Raw genomic sequence first — 23,410 nt, 5'->3', positions numbered from 1 at the left:
ACCTCAGATCCCAAGTAGTTTTCGATGATGAGGCAGATCCAGGGTGGGTTTTGAGAAAATTCACAAGAGCATATCACAACTAACATAATTTTTAAAGTATGTGATATGAACTTTTCCTTGCTACTGTTGCCATTAGGGCAATGAATGGTTGGATCAAACTGCATTTATATGAATCACCTACCTGTTTTCATTCTGTTTAGTATTCAAGCTGTATAAATTCTAATGCTCTGCCCGTCTGCTATTTGTAAAGATAATTTTAATCATTAAGGCATCCTTTAAATTGATTAAGCTTCTTGCGCTCTTTCTTTTTAGACCCTCCTAACTATATCAGTTGCATTAATAAAAGATATAATTTCTCTTGACAAACTTGTAGTTCTATTGACCTATGATGGACTAAGGCTATGACTAAGAACATTAAATAAAGAGAAATAAAAAAATATTGTTAGGAAAGACTAAAAAGGAAGACATCTTTGAATAAAGCCTTCTTTAATAGTTTTTAGAACTCCATTCTAATACAAGTGCTGAAGGACATAATTGGCAATATATTTAACAGCAAGTAAAGTCTCTTCACAGGTTGGCTTTATCTGAGATTCAGGGAGAATAAAACCATATCTACCAGTGTCTCGGAGCTCAAAAGTGAAAGAGTACTTGATGCCTTGATCGTAAGCCCAGTCGTCAGAGCCCCCTGCAGCAGGATCTGTTGATAAAGAAGATGAAGCTTAACTGGAAAAGTGCGGCTATGCATTGAAATGTGATATAGTTTGGAGTCCAGTCATGTAGCCAGAAATGCAGTAAAGACAGATAAAAAGTAATATTCAGTGAATTGACTGATTCCTGCTCATGAAAAAGCTTCTGTGATTTTAGGCCATTTGTGAGCTTTGTTCCAGCTGTTGTGTGCAAGCAAATGTGAACAAGTGAAACGGCTCCCTCCTTGTTAAAATTGTGGGGACACCATGGGAGGAATGTCTAAGGAACAGGAGAATGGCATGCTTGCATGGCGTTGTTTAGAAAGATTTGCTATCAGAAGCAAATACTGTCTCACTGGGTAGCTTTCTGACAGTCATACAGATGTGAAAGACCACAGATCTGGAATATCAGCTCCATCTTTTTCTTCTGGACAAATGGTAGCCTCCCTTTCCAGCACTTTGACACAATGAAGGTAGTCCCTTTTGCTAAGGAAGACACCTCCAGAATTGCTAAGCATCACCAGAACATTTTTAAAAGCAAAATCTCCATAAATATGTAAAAATTGGGAGAATCTATTTTTAAAGGTTTTCTAAATTATTTAAGGAACAGGAAATAGGGAAAAGAGATTAGTTTCCATATCTCAGTAAATTAAGAGATCTTAAATATACGAGACATTAATGTTCTGGAAATCTACATTTGGCAACCTCAGCTCAACTTTTGACACTGCAAAGGCCATATCCTGACAGCCGAGTTCCCAAGAAGGTCGGAAGAATGGAATTGTAATTAGTACGTTTCTCAGACTGTAATGCAAAGTGAAAGAAGTAATTATGTGTTTTGCTGGAGTGGTTGAAGCCATTCTTTAGGATTCACATAATCTTTTCGCTTTCACTTGGAGATACTTGCAATGCAGAAAATCTCAGGTTGAGGTTTTTATGCTTAAATCAAAGGGGTGTATGATTTAGGAATTCATGCTCTGCACATGAATTCTTAAAAACTTTATCACATCACTTTACCTTCCAGGGGGTCAACACACTCCCTGAGATCCTTAAGTATTATATCATCCCATATTTTAGAAATTATAGATTTCATATATACCTCTGAGTATATACATGTGAGGAAAAAAGAGGAGTACTTAGAAGGAGGAACGAGAATCACTAGAAAACTGCATCTGGTAGTGTTAGTAGCATTTAATATAGATGGCTGGTATATTTAGGCCAGTACTTACAGATCGCTGTAGCTCCTGGGCCGTATGTATATTTGGTATTATACAAACTGGCCAGCTCTTTGGATGCAGCACGAGCAATGGAATTCTGTAGGAAAAGAAGAAGAATAAATGTGGATTTTCTGAGTGAATCTAAGCAAATACATTGTTGATTAAACTGAAAAGCCATGCTTGAGAAGTTTTTGTTTGAAAACTGTTGTTTACCTCTCAGAATGACTAGATGTCAGTAGCTGACAAGGCACAGCTTGCCCTGTTGTTGTGAAAAGAGCTTATCAGTAAAGAGCTCTCCTAGCTTTAATGGAGTAGAGACCATTATTGCTCTACTGTGTACTGCTCCACTGATGTACAGCCTGCTGTATAGTCCAGTATAGTTTGGATGGGTAAGGGGACAACAGGTAACAGGATTTTCTGTTCTTAGAAGAAAATTCTACAGGATTAAAACTAAATAAGGAATCTATAATAGATATAAATTTAGAGTCGGCTTAGTGCAGTTGAACACAGATACAAGTGGAAGCAGATTAAGGTCTTATAAATATTAACAGCCAGAAAAGGCATAAATTACCCTGGAACCATATGTAGTCTCATTAATTTCAATTCATTTCCTGTGCACGGAGGGACTCATTCAGCTCCCACTGATTTCAGTGAGGGTTGGATCGGGCCCATCAATAGTACTATGAAGCTTTGTATGTTTGCATTAAGGAAAATTACAGACTTTACTTTGGAACGTGTGGCTTTTCCAGATCTTCATTATACAGCATGTTGGTAATAAAACATGAAAACTATTACTAACAGATGATAAATATGAATGATTTTTGAGAGCAGATGTTCGGTATAAGAATAAGCAATGGGTTGCCATATCTTTATAGCTTGCAGCTGAATGGCTTACTATTCCAGGAATTTCCTCAAGCCCCTTTCTCTGTAGGTTATACTCTGGCTTACTTCCCAGTGGAAGATATATTGTAAAATATTCTCTGTTCATCCTTGTGCTTCAAGTGTTCCTGTGACTTACTTAAAAAGGCATGTTGGACTATGTGTTTAGAAAATCTTAGTTAAGTGAGAGAGAGCTTTCTCAACTTCTACAAAACAGCATCAAAATATGTTTGCATTAGCACTGGCAGCCTCCTTTATTGCAGAATTGCAAGTGTTTCCCCATTCCCAAATGCTGGATTTTGAACATTCTAGAATTACAGGAGTTTGCTGTAGGAATTTGTGGTCATTTATCATGTTAAGAATATTTAAACAAGGCTGACCAAAGAGGATTTGAATCTTGTCCTTCCACCTATGGGCCGTACCTGAATGTGGGGTTTGGTTTCTGGCCTCTCTATTGTCAAAACACAAGCAATTGTGGGAAGAATGCTGTTGCTTTGCATTTCACAATCTTGGATTCAGAGCAATTGGAGTAGCTGAGCTCTCTCCAGTGTTGGGTGGTTTTTTGTTTGGTTGGTTGGTTGGGTTTTTTTAATCCCTTAAGCTGTTTTTTCTAAAATCCATAATAATTTTTAACACCTGTTGAGGGAATTTTAGAGGTTGGAGGCTAATATCTGCTAGTGATACCATGTTTTCTTCAGCCATCTTTGTTTATAATATATACATTTAATCAGTGGCTGAGACTGAGTCAAATCTTCTCTCAATGGTGAATGAATTTTTAAATGTAAACTGATTCTTTCTCTTTTCAAATATATGCAAAGTGGAAATTAAATTTGGAAAGATGGTCTGGTACTATGGATGGACCTGTTGGTTACTAGTACCTGCCGTCTCTTTAGTAAACTGCATGGTAAGGACAATAGAACAGCAGAGCTGCTCTTTGGGAAGAACAGGGCATTCCTTTCACTCAGCTGCAGAATGGTGGCTTTAAATCATACCAGAACAGATATCAGTAAAAGTATGTCAGGAAATCTTTTTACCTGAGGGATTTTTTATTATTGGCCAGGAAGCTGTAAAAAGATTTGTAAAAAGAGCAGCTGAGACTTCCAGCTATTAAGAGCCTGGAATCCAAATAAATAATTTCCTCAAGCTCTCCAGTTTGGAGATCGAGGTGGTGTTTTAAATGACTCTCTCTAAGTTAAAAATATGACTAAGAATTTATGGATTCAGCATGAAATGAAACCTTATCAGTAGTTTTGATATTTGATTTTTTTCCTTTAAGTGACTCTCTACCATTTGCTTTCCTAATAGATTTATAGTCCAAAACCTGAAGGTAAGAAAATAAATTCCAACTTTACAGGAACTAAAGTTACCTCTTAATAATTATAACATAATATAAAACAGCAGGAATAATAAAAGTTAAGTACAAATACAAAGTATTTATAGTTATTATAAATACTTACCAAAATGTGAGTATAAATACAAAACACAAGGAAATTTTTTTCTTTTTTTTCCTAAATAGGACAATTACTTAAAACCATCCGTAAAAGGAAATAACATGGAGTTTTATGCAGAGGTATATAAATAATGCCCAACATTTTCCAAAGGAGGAGGTGATATTTAGCTTCTGAAAAGCAATTTGGATTTGCAAGCCTGCATGTTATTTGGAGTACAGCTGCAAGGAGAAACATTGATATCTTTTTGACCTTTGAGGATACTCTGCTGTTGAGTGATTTTCTAGATCTCATACAACCGGCTTAACTGAATTGTTGTGGTTTGTTTGGAGTTTGTTTGTTTGTTTGTGGTTTTTTTACTGTAAGAATCCCTCTCTTGCAAGGAAAATTTTGCTGAGAGTTATAGTAGCAGAGAAACAACTGGCGCCCTGAAGTCCTGGAAATAACTCCAAATTAATACCTTCTAACTGGGAGCAGAAATGGCTTTTCAGCTTCTGACTTGCAGCTGACCTCGCAGAGCTGGTCCTTTCGGCAGGAGGTAGCATTCCCTGTGCTGAACACCCATCTGTGTTTACACAGCGGTTACTAACATTTTGCTTGATCTTGTGTACAGAGTGCATGGGCCAGTGAGACAGCAGAGTTGTGTTCTCAGTTGCCATTATCTTACATAATTCACAACCTTTAAACCTGGTTTTTCACTTATTAGCTTTTAATGAAAGATATGTTACTGGCCTCTCTTCCTCACCACATCTGGAGTTTTGAACGAAAGATAAATGATCAGGTTAAGCACCTTCTGTGTGTTAATAGGTAATTTTACTGGGAGCATCTCCCTCATTTTACTCTCATATCATCAGGCTAGACTTGCCAGCAAATTGCGACTGTTTAGAAACACTTCAGGGACATTGATTATGCAGCTGCTGAACGTGGACAACTCCCTTTGCCCTCACAGTCTGACAGTGATCTGGAGAAGCCTTTTCACCCATTGACTGGACCTCTTGCCCTCTTCCCTCACTGGGCTGCAAACTGATTTGCCCGAGGCTGAAAAGTGTATTTTCACTCCACCTCGTTCTCATGTGCTGTTTAAGCGACCCTCAACTTCCTTTGTAATGAAAGTCTGAAAATGTGGTATTTGCAAAGTTAGCTTTAGCCAAACTTTAGCTAAACTTCTGAGGCTTCCTGTTTTGCCAATAAAAACAGACTCCCCTCAAAACAGTCCTGACTGATGTGTAATTTAGTTTACTATTCCGCTGTTCCTCATAGTTAAACATGTCCCCCAAGAGTACAGGGAATCCAGCCAAATGGAGGACTTTAGTATGATGCTGCTTTTTTCTTTGCAAGCCTGTTTCTCTGTGGCAGTCTCACAGAGTGCTTATAAAAATCAGTCCCAGGTGAGAGGGTTTCCAGTGTGACTGAGTTAAGGTGAATGTGCCCTACACCTGTTGGACACTCTTGTCTTTCAGCCAGATTCATACATGAGCTTCGGCTGGAAGATGCTGCTACTACACCACGCTTTTCACAGTTGTAAGACTGTCAGTACAGAGCAGTTCTGTTGTGGGACATCTGTTGTGGCAAACTCCGTGGGGGAGCTATGAAGCCTATTCCAAGTATTGCTTTTCTGCCCACTTTCCTGTTTGTTGTGCTTCCCAGTTGACTTTAACAATATTTGCTTGTAACGAGTAGTACAATCACAGGAGTTTGCAACAGCAGAGATACAACAACAGCATAGATTGCAAGTCCTCATTGGTATATCTGAGTCTGTTAGATGATAGGACTTCTGCTGTTCAAAAATTCTCACCCACCGGTCTTCATAAATCTTAAATGCATTTAGAAAATCAGGAGTGAAAATACTTTGCTTCCAGGCATCACGTTAAATAATCGGACTGATGTTCGCGAAGTCATGCAGTATATTTGAAATTCACTCTTCTTGAAGGCTGCACAGACTCTGGGCATATCTCCACTTTCTACTATATCCTATTTTAAGCACTCAAGAGGAAATGAAATGCTAGACCAACCCAATATGGAAGGTGAATTTTGGTGAGCTAAAACACTGACCAACGTGGCCAGTATGCATTCAAGTAATACAAACTGAAATCCTGTGCCTAAAAAATTATCTTGGGTTGTAAATTAGTATAATATTCTGTAGCCTGCCAAACTGTAATAATACACATACATTAATCTGACAATGAGTATGAGCTGGCTGCAGACATGTATTTGGCACTGAGTTTGTTGTTTAACTGAGAGATGGAATTGAACCTGGAAAGGAAAGAAGGGCACAATGCACATTCCTCTGCTCTATCAAATCATAGTTCAGAGCCAATTCAAATACAAGCAAGAACTGATAAAGCTAGATTTGTCTTCTGAAAATGAGGAAAGCGTAGGGTGACTTAATAGGAAGCTAAGGCCAAAATATGAACTGATTAAAAAATATGGGCCGAACTGTTTATGAAATGTGTGATTAAACACAGAGCTCTTCATTGCAAGAGGACAAAAATGTGAATAGTAAAATAAAGATGAAAAGAATCTTTTTGGGGTGTGGAGACATACTGATCTTGCCAAGCACGGTTTTTTTTATTTGTGAAAAGCTAATGCTTCTGTTCTCTGTAGGAGATGTGTTCAAGTGTGTATTCTGTGTGCAGGGTAACACTCCAGGGTGTAGTAAAGAGTGAGTCAAGAGGATTATGAAGCAGGCAAAATGTGATTACCCAAAAGGAGCACATATTTCTTTCAGGGTGTCATCATAAGAATATTGTGTAACTTCTGAGAAATTCCTGACCTAGATTTTCCCATCTTGGGTGTTTTTATTTTTGTTGTTCAAGTATTGTTTGGATAACAGTGAAAGTTCTGTGCAACACCCCAGGAGGTGGAGGTGGGGGGACAAAACAACAACCCTGAATAAAGGGAGAAAAGTTTTGGGGAAATCCTTGTGAGCTTGAGATCCTCAAAAATCCTCTTGCATCTAAGGAGAAGACTGGGAAATTGTGGGAAGAAAGGGACATAGGTGACTTTCATCATATTTTACACCCCAGGGCCAGGGGAGGCTGAGGGACAGTTCTAATACCCAGCTCAGAGTAAGTTACAGTAACTTTGAGGTTGTTCTGGTTTGATACAGCAATGAGACGGAGCATAAAGGATGTCTGGGAATCTCAGAGTGCCCTGTTCTACCTGAGAAAGCCGAACTAGAACATTTCTGGTAGTTCCTTGAAGCTGTGAACAGAAAAAGTTTTCTGAGCATGGAGGACATGCTGTTCAGTACGCTTGAAGGAGAGGAAGGTACAAGCATTCACTAGACCTTTCTCTTCTGCAGACTGAGTGTCTTCAATCTCAAATTACTCAATTTTGTGCCCTTTCATACCTCAGACACCAGAATGCAGCATAAGCCCCATGGTATTATGCTACCTTTAATTACATACAATGGAACAAAATGTTGTTAATGATAAGCAGACATGTGAGGTTTTGTTTAAGCACATGTCCAGTTGCTCACTGAAAGAGATAAGAAAGTGCAACTATATTTCCTTTAATTTATTAGATCTGTCAGAGTAAAAATAACATCTAAGATAAGATAATGGCACTATAAATTTTGCTTCTTTATTTGCAAAATGATTTATGATCCTTTTATTTGCCCAATTTCTATTAAAGGTTGAGATTCTCATTCTTCAGCATTTCTCTAAATTCTAAATCTGGACAGAACTTTTAGACATAAAACACAATTGGCATACAAAATACTACCTCTTTTTGTAGCTGTCTCATTTCAAGCAAGTACAATTGTTGACTGAAAATCTTAAATTTTCTTTAGTCACAGCTTAAATGAATGTGTTTTAGTTATTTGAAGTAACCTGAAAAGCTGCACTTTCGAACCTGACCCAGAGCCTGTTGAAGTCAGTCTTTCTATTTAAGTCACTGATATTGGAGTGAATTAGGCCATTTCTGTTTAATTATCCCAACTGCAGGCAATGTTGATTGGGTGATACTCTGATCTCATTCTCCAAGAGAAGGATTTTTGGCAAGAAGTCTTCCCTTGTTAAAATCAGATACTGCACAAGTCGAACACCTCTGGGATCCTGCTGTCTTTTTGTTGGGATCACCAATAGAGGAAATATTTTCCCTTAATTAAGACGTTAAAAACACTCATAAGGTCACCTTGTCATGGTGGTGAGATTTGTGATTGCTTTGTAGTGGAAAATAATGGAGCTCCCTCTGGGATCAGTGTGCCCGATTTAAAATATAGGATAAAGTGATGTTGGAAAGACTAACTCACAAAATGAAATCAAATGGTTGAAGAGACATATATAGCCTGCATTCCTGAGCTATTTATTTTTCATGCTTAATGGTAATAGCAGAATTGTCCTCTGTGGCAGGAAAGGAGAGCTTTTATTGATAAAAATTGTAGGGGTGATTCATTAAATTTTATTGTGTATTCGAATAAAACATTGCTAATATAAAATTTGAATTTAATGAATTAGAGAACCTAGAAAAGCCCATAGGTTCTTTCTTATTGTTAAGGATTGTTTTAATAATGAACTGTCAATGTAAACTTCTTCCATTTGATGCTGTGAGAAACATGGTGTACGTTTAGTTATGTTTCATCACATTTGCTCTTGATTCAGAAAATTGGGCAGAATGTTGTGCAAACTTTTAACATGTGGGAATTTTGTGATCTTGACAACAAAGCAGCTTCAAGGGGTTTATTTTGTTTTAGTACTTTAGACTAAACTGCAGTGTGTGAAATGTGAAGCTTTTGTAAAAACTGAAGACAATAAATTACTACAGTTCCCTTGAATAATTACAATTTAAAATTTCTGGAATATAAATTAAGAAAACAAAATCTTCATCTTAATTTCATCCTCACTTTTAAGCTGTTAAAAAATGTAGCAAGAAACCACACTGTTGGCCCCAGTTTTCTATTTGTGTTTCAGAGTCATGACATCTATTTGGGAGCATTCATAAATCTGTCAAACCTGCACAGCAGAGCAACACACAGTGTTGTTGCCTTGGACTTTTGGCAGCATGCAGGAAAGAGGGGGAATCAAGATTTGTTTGTTTTGTTTTGCTATGTTGTTTTCCCTGCCAACAGCTTCTAGTTGCTAATATGCCAAAGAACTGAAGTAATTTTATTATTCATGATTGTTGATTTTTTGGCCTTATAAAACGTTTGCAACTCTTATACACATTTAATAGTTTAACCCCTCTCTCTGTTTTTAAGTATAAAAAAATATATATATTCCAGACTGATATTATCTTACTTAAATGGCATTAGGGTGTGACATTTCTCTAGGATGAGTAAAAGAGACATTGTCCTTTAAAACACCACATTCATCTTCTTTTCCAAATAAAAGGTATGTTTGAATCCAGGCCTGTTTAGAAAGGGCTCAGAACTGAAACTTTTTACCAGTTTTGTATCTAACTGGTTTTAATTATACTTCTGACAAAAACTGCCTCGCTGACCTGAACCTGTATCAATGTGAGTTTCACCATTATTTCAGTGAGAACTAAGGTTCAGTAGGAAGTGATGGACAGAGGATCCTTGTGTGCTGTTGATGATACGGGTTCAGTCATTTCTTAGTTACTACAATCTACTAAGCTGTTAGCTTGACTTACAGGGCATAATGTTTCTATGTGATGTATTAAAGCTACATACACAGCAGCCTCTTGAGTCAGGAAGAAGCAGTGCTGCACAGCACAGTGGATTTCTGTATAGCATGACTGGAAGACAAACCTGACCTAGTGGCAAATTCATTGTGTATGTGGAAATTAAATAAGGCTCTTAAGTTTATCCTGTGCTTGAACTATCTTGAAGCCATCATGGTTTCCCTTGTTCTTTCTATGAAAGACTGAAGTATTTTCAAAAACTGGCAGTACAGATACTTTCCAGATGTTAAAGAAACAGCTTGAAGTTAAATGGACCTAAATAGCAAGTGATGATTTCTACTTATTCTTTTCATTATGTTAAAATGACAAAGAGACTTACCAGTTCCTCGTAATTTGATGGTAATTTGTAAGTATATGAGTAGGGAAACAGTAGCAGCTGGGAGTAGGAGTGAACCGTCAAGTATGCCTTGACTGTAGAAAGATGTTCACGAATAAAATCAGCCAAAGCCTTGGTCTCCTTTTCAGACTCAGGTGCAGAGCCACAGTAAGTAGGATCACAGGGTTTTTTTGAGGCCCCAATAGCTGGGAAGAAAGGTGAATTCAATGAAAAAAGTTGATAGGAGAGTTACGTAACACAACTTTTGTAGATAAGCCTTGGAAATCTTACTGACACACATGCCATATCAGAGGACAAAATATTTCATTGCATAGTTAAGACACTGGGCAACATGACATAGCATTAAATAAATGGACCCTGAACAGTGTGCATAGTGGCAAAACGTGAGTATTGATGTAAATCCCTATATTATGTAGTGATTTCAGATATTGATTTGCTTCAGTACTTAACGGTCTCTCCTTGCCTATCTCTTCCATTTCTAGGATCCTTCCAGGAAACAGCCAAGTGAAAACCACTCAAAAGAGACCTCTCTCCACTGAGTGAAACCAAGCAAAAGAAAACGCTTTCTGCTTATGTTCTGAACTCACAGAATTGTGTATATATATATATGTATGTGCCTGTGTACACATGCGTCTAAGTGTATATATATTCACGTGTGCATGTGTATTTATACATTCACAGAAGTAGTTATACTGATGACGCTAGAAACCAAAAACCAAGTCTGGTTTTTGCCCAAAACTGCTCCAAAAATTGAACACAAGCTACTCCACAATGCTGCACCGATGGTCTTCACTCAAGCTTGAGCTGGACCAACCATCAGGTAGGGAAAATCCATAATTAATTATCTTGGCTATTGCACCTCCGTATGATCACTTGCAGCTATTGTTAGGAGACACTTACTGCACCAGCCAGCATTAAAATTCCTGTTGGGATCTGTACCAATGCAACTGCTACCAGCATTTTTAGAGCGTGTCTTTCTCCACATGCGGTCCTGAAATAGAATGGTGAAGCACAGATCAAAACTAAGAGAAAGTTCTAACAGTGGGCTTTTCCAGCAATACTCTTCTTGAGAAGGAAGAATGTACTTACATTTGTCCAAGTGTAAACATAACCATCAATATTAAGAACAGGCAAAACATAGAAGTCCAATCTGTTGAGAAGTGTGGTCATGACACTATCTTTTCCATAGGTCTCAACAGCCTAGTTGGACAAAAAGAGAAAAAGCTGATGAGGCCTTCATAGATTTGCATCTCCTGTGTGTATTTAAAGGCCTGGGCCTGGGTCAGGAATTAATGTTATGGGCAAAGTCATCCACGTCACTCCACCGTGTGAGATGGCAGCTCTGTGGTATTACATATACTTAGAGGATTTTCACTGACTCAAATGATGCTGCTGTTAGAAAGCCATCTCATAATGTTGCTTTACCATATAATATATGTACCATAATGAGATGGCTTTCTAACAGCAGCGTCATTTGAGTCAGTGTAAATTTTGAGCAGGTTAATAAATCACTGGAAAGAGATTTCCATCTATTAGCTTCTTGTTTACAGATAGAGCAAGGTTCCTGTCCATATATTCTCCCTACATCCTGTCATCTTAAAGGTTTTTTATTTAAATTATGTGAGGAGGAAAAATCATTATTCCCATTTTTTTATCTGTTGTGCAGAGAAATTTCATTGATAACCAAAATTATAGAGAATGTTTCCAAAGAACATCCTTACACATTTCCAGCCATAATGCTGTGGATGCACATATTCATAGCAAGGCAGATCTATCCCTGCACTTTTCCAGATGCACATTGAATAATAAACATAAGTACTCCTGCCATAAACCTATATATCCTGATTGTTCGTGGCCTGGCACTTAGTATGCTTGTTCACAGATTTATATCTGTGTTGAGGGAGCATGTTGCATGGAGGTATGCTGACCCATGTTTCCTTTACACAGACATAAAGGGCAACACAGGGAGCAATGCAATGGAGAAGGGCACCTTTTGTCCTGTAATTAGCAAGTGGGCAGGTTGGATGTAGAATCTAGAAAAGCTGTTTCAGATCACCGGAACATACTTTTCCTGGTTTTTGTGGTGTTTTGTTTTGTTTTGTTTTGTTTTGTTTTAATGCTTGTCTGGGAATTTTTTGGAGATACATATAACAATCTACTTTGTGGTTTTTTCTAGTTTTCTTTTATGTCTAGAAGCCATCCCAAGTGAACTGCTGATGACGCTCAGAGGACTGTGCCACACTTGGATCCACTGAGCAGAGCCACTGCTGGTGTCAGGTATACCCATGCATTAAGTGACCAGACAGTGAAAATGACAGCTGTAGTGACGTGAATTGCTAAGAGAAAAATGGTAGCACATACTGTCTGCAGCCTTATTAGGAGATAATGAAATCACATTCCCATTGACTCCACCGAGATGTCACATTCAATTTCCACTGCTCCCTACACAAAACCGCATGGCTGTCTGGTAAGACTGAGATTATACTTGCCACCAATGCCTCTGCCAGCATGGTTCACTCACGTACTTTGGCTTTCCTTTACTTGGGTTTTAAATCCCAGCTGCTCCTTCGGGATTTTCTTGGTTTTAATCTCCAAGAAGGAATTCTTACAAAATTAGAGATTCAGTGAGTTGTTCTGCTAACTTGATTGCTCTCCCTCCAGCTGAGGGGGAATGTACCTCTTTTCATAGAGAAGACTATGCAGCATTTGATAACTCCCACCTGCTTTATCTTGGTGATGAGGAGAAGGAAAAGACAAAGGAGATAAAATTCTTTAATTCACGGCCTAAAGTATCCCAGCCTGCAGTGAAGATAATTTCACCTATGCAGCTCTTTCCTGAATATAGCTTCATGTTTTAGAAACGATTCTGTATAACTTAGTGGCAGCTCAAAGGAATGTATATGCTTTTTCCTATTCCTTCATGGAGTTTAGAGAGCTTCATCTATAGTCTTCCTCCTCTCTCTGGTACATTTCCTCAGTGCACTCTCTGCTGCTTTACTGAGTAAATCTGGTTGCAGAGAATACAGCACCTGATGGTGTAGGAAGACAGCTGTTCTGATGTGCACTCACATGCCTTCTGATGTGCCCTCGAATTGCCTTATTCCCCACTCCTTATGACTACGTAAAGAAAATGACTATGTTTATAGTGTTACTGGACCTGTTTGCTTGTCTCTCACCTTACTCTTACTACAGGTGCAAAAAGGAATTTATAGACTGTGTAAGTAACTCCTGTAGCTGTCAGTACTCCTTACACGTGCTTTTAGGTAGTCTTAAGCTGCTGAAAGATTACGGGCCCAACCATTAGGATCTGCTTAATCACCTAACCATCTGAGGTGAGAGAAGGGATGTGTGGACAGGTATTTAGAGATGAAAAGACAATCTGCAGTGGCCTCAGCTCTTGCTGCTCACTTAAGATTTTCTTAAACATAGTTGCATTTTGTAAAATATTTTTTTGCCATTAAGCTTACTGACTTCTTTCACAAACCACTGGCAGAAAGCCGGGGAAATCCACTCTCTTGCATGGAAACCACAATCCATAAAGATGGCCTTCTTATTTGGACCACTTTTTCCCATCTAGGAAAAAAAAGCAAACAAGAAAATCCTAGGTCTTGAACAAAATAATTTGTATGCAGAACAAGTCAGTCAGCTTGCTGACCTAAAAAATCAAACTTTATAAAAATATAGCATCCCATGATTAAATGGAAATCTGTGGAGTGCTCTCAGCTGTAGCTGACCATGATATTCAAGCTAAAACAATAGACTCTTAATAATTTAATTTTTAATAATGTAGATAAGCTTCCCCACCCCCCCAATTATTTGATTATTCTGTACTGTTGATTTATTTCCCATAAGTCTCTAAGAGTTGATCTTGTTTGTTTGAATGATTTATTATTGTAAATGCTTATGTAATTCTGGGCAAGTAATCTTTATCTTTTCGCCTTTATTTAAGTCATTGTATCTTATTTATTCATAAGAGTTACACCAAAAATTTTTCATGGTTTAACCCCAGCTGTCAACTAAACACCACACAGCTGCTCACTCACTCCTACCCCAGCAGGATGGGGGGAAGAGGATTGGAAAGGTAAAAGTAAGAAAACTCATGGGTTGAGATAAAAATGATTTAATAATTGAAATAAAACATAATAATATAATAATATTTTTAAAAATTGTAATGGAAAGGAAAATAACAGAGAGAAATAAAGCCCAAGAAAGGCAAGGGATGCAAATAAAAATGATTGCCCAGCCAGTCCCTGAGCAGCAGCCCTCTGGCCCACCTTCCCCCTAGCTCATTGCTGAGCATGATGCCACACGGTCTGGGATGTCCCTGGGGTCAGTTGGGGTCAGCTGTCCTGGCTGTGCCCCCGCCCAACTGCTTGTGCACCCCCAGCCTCCTCGCTGGTGGGGTGAGGAGCAGAAAAGGCCTTGACTCTGTGTAAGCCCTGCTCAGCAATAACTAAAATATCCCTGAATTATCAACACAGTTTCCAGCACAAATCCAAAACATAGCCCCATACTAGCTACTATGAAGAAAATTAACTCTACCCCAGCCAAAACCAGGAAAAAATCATATGTGATGAAGATACAGACACATTTGTTGCCTATTACTAGAGAGACTGACATTTATAAATCCTTTTAGAGTAAATGAGTTTACAAACAACAGATGGAGAGACCATAAAGGTAGATAATCATTCAGTTAGCTCTCAGGAGTGTGGTTGAATTTATATGTCTGAACTTCTAATAGTTCATTATGCCCCCTTTTTAAAAATAAAATCTTAGAAGTTGTAAAAATCATAGTAGTAGTGAACAAAAATGTATATTACTATCTTAGCATCATTGGTGTTTTCATAGACATCATAATTTGTGGAGGCTAACAGAGGAGAAGTCTGGCACAAAGAAATCAAAGCACTTACTTTGAGAAGGTACATTGGCCGTCCTTCATATGTTTTCCCAATTACACTGCGAGAGACAAGATCTGGGTTCTGAGCAGCAATATCAGCAGTCCAAGCAGCTATCTGTTAGAAGAGGAGGTTAAATTTACTGATGTCTTTGTTCCTCAGGTCCATACTAATTAATTCACAGACTTAAAGCCAGAACAGTCCTTCTGAGCATCTGACTTTACCTAATATTTAATCCAGTTTGTAGATTTCCAAGAATTATTTCCTACTTGTACTAGAGCTATATGCCTGAATTAAGATTTTCTAGGATAAATTTATCTAAACCTGTCATTAGAGTATGGCTGGTGGATTACAAAACCCTTTGAATGCTGACCCTAAATAGTTATGACCTTGTTACCCCTTAAATTCTCTTAACAAAAGAAAACTTTTTTTTCTTGTTCAGCTAAGTAGATTGAATGCCTTGAATTTTCTACTTGCTATAATGTTTTCAGTCTCATGGCTCTTTTATTCATCATCATTCTTGAATTACTGACAGAAGTGTAGAACAGGGATTTGTAGGAACAGTCCACCTACGCCAGATACAAAAGAAAGAATATCTCCTTCATTCTATTTATTATTTAAGGGAAGTAACAACAGCCTTTATTATCTGAGTATTGGAGGAGATTTCCTTTGTTACAGGTGCTTTCAGAAGCTCACAAAAAAGTTGTCACATCCACATAAAAAAGCATTTCATGCCCAAAGAGCTATCTATGAAATAAGAAAAAGTCAGGAAACAGCAGTGAGATCTAGATAAACTGGCAAGGAAATACTAGAAATAACAGTGGACATTATGGATGTTGGTGGGTTTTTTGCACACCAATAACCTTTGCAGAGGGAGAGGAGCTTTTGTTCAGATTTTTAATAGCCTTGTAAAAGGAAACTATTTTTTTTTTTCAGGAGAATTCTGGTGGAAGAAAATTTATTAGTTGTGTACATGTTCTATAGATAGCACCTGGAGAGGAAATACAAATTTTCTTGTTTGAAACTGTAGCAGTGGGCAATGATTGGCACAAAAAGGAAGGAAAAACATGAAAGGGAGATTGTCATACTTTTAAGTATAAGAACTGTGATGCAATGGGTGATAAGGAGCCACTGCAAAGACATGAAGAGTGACGTGGTCAAGACTACATGTCAGGAAAAATGAGCCTGACTGAAAAAAGGAGGGAGGAGGGGAAAGTTTATGGTGGAAGATGAAGAGCTAGAACTGGAGCAGGGAATGGAATCAAGTTTTTAGCAGAGGAGATGGGAGAAGGAGTGAAAAGGAAAGAGCAAATTAGTAGTGAAGCCTGTCAGCCTGGTCACTGGACTTCTGCCAGAGTGTCTCTGCAGCACTGGGAGCAGCAGAGGAAATAGGTGTAGGGGGATGGGTTATACAGTTTAACTCAGTAAGGAGCAATAAAGGAGAAGAGGAAAGAGACTTTGAAGAAGGAGTTTATCATGTTAATGGATGGAACAGAGCAGGAAAGGAGAGGGCTGGAAGCCCTTTTGACTACAGAGACTAAGGTACTGAGCTGATAAAGTGGTAAACTTCTAGACTTTACCGTTTCCCAGTTGTTGTACTTTTCATAGCTGTGTGTGGCAATACGAGCTTTGCTGTCAAACTGGGCGTCCAGTGCAGCCTGCAGGTTGTCAATCAGAACTCTGCAATAAGGCATCATGAAAAGTGTAAAGAGAAACATACAATTTGCTAGCAGGAAAGTAAGCATCAGGTAGACATTTCAGGGTCTTCCTGAAGTTAAGGCTACATGGATTGTGAAGTGAAATGTGGGGGGTGTGGTGTGGTGTGATTTATGCATTTGAAAATAAGATATATTAGGTTCAAGTTTCAACCTACTTCCTACCTCAACCTTGCCACCAGAATGATCAGGGAGCAATAGGTTTCTCCTAATTAACACCTACCTGCTTATTCCCACACTAACAAAAAACCTCCAGGGTGGCGACAGTTTGGTTTAGGAAGAATGGCAATGCTGAGGCACAGCATGTGTAGAAAATGAGCTCTGGGATGACCTCATGTTGCCAGGTTGCCTCTGCCTCAATAGGAAAAGGGCCCTGTCTTGAACTTATGGCACTGGTGGAGAGTTAGACTGCAGCAACCCAGACATGTTTGACTGATGAAATTCTCTGTCAAACCAAGCTTCCAAATCTTAGGTGTGGTTTGACATCTCTGCTGCAGGTGGCATTATCCATACTCCAAGCTACTTTAGTGCGTGTTAGGTGGGCTATTAAATAGAACACACAATGACAAGAAATCCCCAGAATCCTGTCAGAATTGGTTGGATCTCTCCTGTTCATCTTTCCCTGGGTCTGACACAAAGGCACAGCTCATCATCAAGCATACTCTTAAGGACCTTTTGCTTGTATTTTAACTTTGGCTATCAAAAAATGAGTCCTCTTGTTTTTCAAGTGCTTGTCTTAACATTCTTACAAATCTTACTCGTCCAGGATATGTCCTTGATAATTTGTGATTGGGATAGAAGAGCAGAAGGCCAGTTTGTGAGGCACCACCAGCCTTCAGAACAAACAGTGCAAATGACTACATTGACATGATGTCATGGCACTGCAGCTGCACTTCAAAAGAATTGTAACAGCTTCGGTTGTCACAAGGACGCTCTGCTCAAGTTTTTCAGGGACGCCTTCCAGACATTATGGCCTTTGTTGCAATCAAAAGATTTGTGCATGGACCTGAGGGAGTTCATGAGTATTATAGGAAAAACTAACACATGTAGAGTAACTCCTCCTTTGCCAAAGAGGAAATTCCACTGGAAATGGATTCCCGTGCTGTGGCATTATTGAAAACAATTTATTCTAGAGGGGTTTTAGATTCTGTCCCCCCAGTGGCAACCTAATCAGACATGGTTAACATGAGGCCAGTAAGTTTAGGAACGGATTATGCTTGGATTTAGCAGATCATAAAAGTTATGTTTCATGAGAACTTGGTGGTGTTTAATGAAAGATTTTGGTCTGGTAGAAACAACAGTGGGGCTGAGACAAAACCTCTCCACTCAGCCAAATGAAGTAATGAGAATTTGATCAAGTAATACTGACTTTCAGTGTCTGACTACATGATGTTGACAGAATGTTCATTATACATCAAAGAAGCCTGATAATCAAACTGGGCTGAGCCAATTTGCAGTGCTCAGGTGGAGCTAAAGGAGGAACAACGACAGACAACTCCAGACCAAAGACAATTTCTCATCCTCGGTTAAGGCTTGCATAGTGACTTACAGGTATGAAGTATAAGCAGGTGCCTGGTCCTGCTCTTTTCTCCTTACTCTCTCATTAGTGCTACTCACTACAGTGCTAGTGTGTAATGTGGCAGTGTGGTTTATTCCCTCCACTTATGCTGCAGTTGTATTCAGTCATGGAAACTCAGGGCCTTTTTACTTCTGGGAAATATACTTACACAATACTTAAGCCTATTAGGAGCTCTCTATTTAGAGAAATCCTTGCCATGGATCTGCTGTGTGACTTGAGTAAGACCAAGGCTGTCCTGCGAATCTGTTCTCCCCCCACGCCTTGGCCCTTCACCTAGCAACTGTCTTCTCTTTGTCACCAGCTGGGTTTCTTTGCCCCTCTAGCTATTGTTCTGCAGTTTAGAGAACTCAGTGGGGAGCCCCTCCTGGTGGCCCTTGAGGCACACCATTTTCTGGCTTCAGTTCCCTGATACTATCATGCAAACCCATCTGGTGTACCTTCTGGTTTTTTTCTAGATCTTTGCTGTGGTTTGTCTTTAGTGGGAAATATTTATTGTCCCCTCCATGCTCCAGCCTTGTGTACTGCAGTGAGCTTTCACCTCAGGGAAATTCCTGGTAGTAATCTTTCCTTCCTGTTTCTTACCTCTATGAACATTTCCCCTCACCCTTTAATGCGGAGCAGCTACACAGTCCATTTGAACTGCAAAGAAAGTAGAGGCATCCGTAGGAGGGATGAAGTTTGTGACAGGAAGATCAGTTGACAAATATGAAAAGATCAAACGCATTTTCCCCAGTATTTAACCTCCTTCTGTTCAAAATACAGTAGTGAGAACAAGCTTACCTATACTCCACTCCACTTTCTTTCAAAAGATCTTCAACCTCAAAAGACTTGTCAGCTTCAACTCGAAAATCCACTTGCATTTTTGGCCTTACCAGTGTGACAGAGTCTGGCTGCCAAAAGTCAACCTGAAAGAAGGACAATTGAATACATAAAAAAACCCCAACATACATATGGCTGTGATTTTTAGGTGGGTGTATGTGTGATGGTGATGTTGACTGTGATTAATATACTGAATTTCATTCCTATCCTATACACTGACCTGACCTTGCTTGCCAGAAGTATGAACCTAAACTTTAACTGGAAATTGATAAAGAAGATTTTGTTAGGCCCTGCAGTTTATATGGCAGAACTCTGGAGATGACAGTGACAGGTTCACAAATGCCAAGTATTCTACAGCATCTGAGTGCATACAGACCTGTGAATATAACTGTCTCTATGTCTAATGAAACTTCTTTCTTTTTTAGTACAGGTTTCGTTAGAGGTTTTTGCCTATAAGCGTTACATAGAAAATGGACTCAGTAGCAGAGGGACACTACATGAATAGTTTACATAAATCAGCTGGGAAAGACTTTTGTCTGTAGGAGTGCTTTTAAGACTCAGTTCACTGAAGTTGATATGAGGAACCTGTGCCTTCAGAAGATGTTTAGTTCAGGCTGGACAAATGACAGTGTTATTACTATTTCACAATTTTTTGCTGAAGTCAGCTTCCAGACCTCCGGATTTAGCGAAAGGCCAATGAAAGCAAAGCTGGTTTGCCAACCTGATACCTTTTCAGACTTTCATCTCTTGAATGTAAAGGAAATTGAGACTGATGGGCATATTCATGAACTATGTGTCTTCAAGGGAGATGACTATTCCAGGATATACTACATCATCAGTCCTGACTGATTGCTTTGTATAACATTGGTAAGTCAGGGATCTTTTTTTTTTTTTTCTGAAAAGAAAAAAAAGCAAACAATCCCTTTATACTACACACTTAAAAGCAAACATGGTATATTAATTTTCTTAATATTGGCAGCACCATTCCAATAGTATATTCTTCTACAGAATACTGTTCCAGCATGCTGTACTAGCCTATTGATGATAGTTCTCCACATCTGTACTTTGTTAAAAATACCATCCTTTCATCCCACAGATAATGGTGTCTTTTTCACAAACAGCTATTTTATAACATCAAAGCTGAAGGGAAATATTGAAAACACATTTGCTGTCTTTATTGTTTCTCCTCATGTCATTGTGTCATCATATATCTACATCAAGGTCAGTAAGAAATATGCAGCTTGGTTGGAAAGGAAGCTTTAAAAGAAAGTCAGAGAAGAAAAGATGACATGAGAGACTAGAGGCCAAAGAAAAGTTCAATTTGTTGGGAGTATGGATTTTTAGATTATTTACATGAGCAAAATGTTTTGCTTATGATGGTAAAAGTTATGGTAGTTGGAATTTCCATGTTTTATCTAATACATCCTTGAAAGCACCCAACACTGAATACAGCATTTCAGATTAACTTCTTCTATTAATAAATTCTGATGGGCACTATGATATTCAGCCCGGGTTTACCAGACTTTCTAGGAAGGTATTGGAATGTATTTGTAGAGCTCTAGCTTCATCACCTTGTCCTGTTCCTTCTGAAGAAACACTCCAGCTGACTTGAATGGAATTAAGATTAGGTCTTTAATTCAGTAGCATGATTTTTTTTTTTAAAGGAGAAATGTTCCTTTCAAATGCAAATATAGCCCCTTCCCCAAGCCCCTTCCCCTTCTTTACCTCCATGTTGCTGGCAAGGGAGCTGATGATTTCCACCTGCTCGTCATTCTGTGGAATCACACGAAACACCTTCTGCCTGAAAGGGGAGAAAAGGATTGGATTTGAAACAGGTAAGTCAATTGAAAGGCTTTTGCTCATGCAGAAGAAATTGTGCAAATATAAATCTTGGTGTTGGTTCTTACCCATCAAAGGCATGATCCTGCAGGTGAGCAGAAACAGCTGCAGCACCTATGAGAACCAAGAGTGCCCACATGTTTTTAAAGAAAACAGGTCTTCGGTTCTGTGCTGCTTTTATAACCTGTTTTGTCCTGCTTTTTATCAATTAATTATACACCAGAACAACCCACTGATCAACTGATAGATTATTCCCTTGGCCTTGTTTTATTTGCATACTATTTATAATGTGTGTTCTACTCCACACCTGTGAAAACAGCTGAAAGTCTCAAGGGGGGCTGCTTAAGGAATCTTGCTACTTGAGCTGGATAAACTCTTGATATGAAAAATAGAATTTAATTTATGTTCTTTTCTGTTATATGTGAATTTCGATTAATTTTTTTTTTTTTCAATCATTTGGTTGCTGGATTACAAACTTTATAATACTTTACTGTTACTTTATGTAATGGTAGATGTCTATTGGATGTTGTTGTAGTGTGACTGGTCTTAATGATACCGCATTGTCCCTCTTCCTGAAGAATATGGGGCTGGCTCTGACAAAGGAAGAGGAAAATGTTAGGATGTACCAATTATCTTTTTTTTTTTTTTTTTTTTTCCCAACAGAGAAGAAAAATACTGAACTTGTTCTTTGCTCAGTCATTTCCCTGAAACTTGTGAGTAAATCAGTGTCTGCAGAACTGAGAGTGTAGAAATTTCTAGTCACAATAGAGTTTTACATATACTCCACATGATCCATTCAGTGATTCTTGCATAATTTAATCATATAAGCATCAGAGTTAAGCACTACTGTGGGCATTACATGTAGGCTAAGAAGATCAAATGAAATGTAGTCATACAAAAGCATTTTTAGTTTTACCTTTCATGATGTGCCTAAACTATCTGAGAATCAAAAATAGTGTATTTGCATCACTGCACTTGCATCTGTTTAGTTTTCATTAACGAGTACTTGGCATTCAATGTAACGTTAATTGTCTGTTGATGCTCTGTCCTGAGGTGACCGCTGTTTTTGATAGAGAGCCTCTAAATGAATCAGTGTATAAATATATAAAGAAGAGAATTTATGAGCTCAGTTCTGTCTTCTGTTATGCCTAAATGACCAGACAAATTAAAGGAGTTCAGACACAGATAATCTTGAAGATATTTGACTCCATGTCTGGTATTTTGTAGATATCTACATATATGTGTGTCATATAATATGTGAAAATTTATTAGAAAATTAACATATATTAATCTCAGACTAAAAGACATAGTTACAGTTTCAAAGTGCAGAAATGACCATTTTAAGAATGAATGTGGCATCAGACTCTTCATCTCATTTTTTATGAGGTTTTCTGGAGTCAACTCAGTAAAGCTACAACAGCTTTATATACAGAATACCTAGAAATGTATTTTAAAAATCAGTGTACCAAAGATGCAGCAGTTTATGCTTGACAATATTACCCATGATGAATCTGTTCCTAAAAGTAGACTCCAAACCTGCACTGAGCCTATTCATCCAAAACTGTCTTTGCCAATTTATAGGGTTTGAACTCTCTTTACAATTAATGCCCTAACTTGTAGCACTGCGGGCTCTTGCCCAGCAATAATCTTACTTTAGAGTCAAGTCTTCTAAGAAGGATGACAGCAGGAGTTATTCTGACTGACTGCCAAAACAATACTGCAAAGGCTTCAAAAGTTTTAATTATACAATGATGAGATCCATGGTATCAGATAAAATGGTCTGATCCCATGAACATCGCTAAGACAATAATATGAGGATGATCAAGCCCAGATCTTGCAACGAATAAATGAGCACAAGAAGTAATCAAACAAATTGCAGATGTCATCATTCTCTGTTGAGCACTGAGAAGCATCTTGGAAATAGAAGACTGACAGATTTCAATGCCTGAGTTTACTTCTAAGAAATTATTTACTTTTTCATGCAGTTGGAGATGATGGGAGTTTTTTTGTAGCATGATTTTTTTTTTTTTTTCTCCAAACAATAACTGATGCAGCATTACTGCCATCAACTACTGAGCTGGCAAGTTATTACTAAATACTATAATTTCTAATGGCTGTCTTTGTTGTTTCCATCCCAGACTAGGTCAGAAAAAAACAAATGACCTGGAATCTTACTTAAGTGATTTATTTTGCATCTCAGAATTGATGTCTGTTTGTCAGCTTAGTTCACAACATAGCTCTAAAACATTGCCTTGTTTTTCTAACTGTATAATATAAATGTTTAATATTGGTACGATAAAGGGGCAGCATAAGGATAAATAAAATAGCAAATTAAATTTGGTTAAGCCATCTG

General features: G+C 38.2%; 1 protein-coding gene across 1 annotated transcript; it reads right to left on the bottom strand.

Moving 5' to 3' along the window:
• Nucleotides 1-509: 509 nt before the first annotated feature.
• CPB1 (carboxypeptidase B1) lies at nucleotides 510-21,196 on the bottom strand. The gene is made up of 11 exons (XM_074911674.1): nucleotides 21,126-21,196; nucleotides 20,944-21,019; nucleotides 19,180-19,304; nucleotides 16,686-16,785; nucleotides 15,121-15,222; nucleotides 13,682-13,783; nucleotides 11,300-11,410; nucleotides 11,111-11,201; nucleotides 10,193-10,395; nucleotides 1,913-1,997; nucleotides 510-697 (listed from the first exon to the last, which is right to left on the bottom strand). Exons 1-11 carry the CDS (start codon nucleotides 21,194-21,196, stop codon nucleotides 510-512), a joined length of 1,254 nt encoding a protein of 417 aa, XP_074767775.1.
• Nucleotides 21,197-23,410: the final 2,214 nt, after the last annotated feature.

The sequence above is a fragment of the Athene noctua genome, chromosome 8 (genome assembly GCF_965140245.1).
Source record: "Athene noctua chromosome 8, bAthNoc1.hap1.1, whole genome shotgun sequence".
Lineage (NCBI taxonomy): Eukaryota > Metazoa > Chordata > Aves > Strigiformes > Strigidae > Athene > Athene noctua.
The sequence above is the reverse complement of the archived record's forward strand: the minus strand, read 5'-3'. Positions and strand labels throughout refer to the sequence as shown.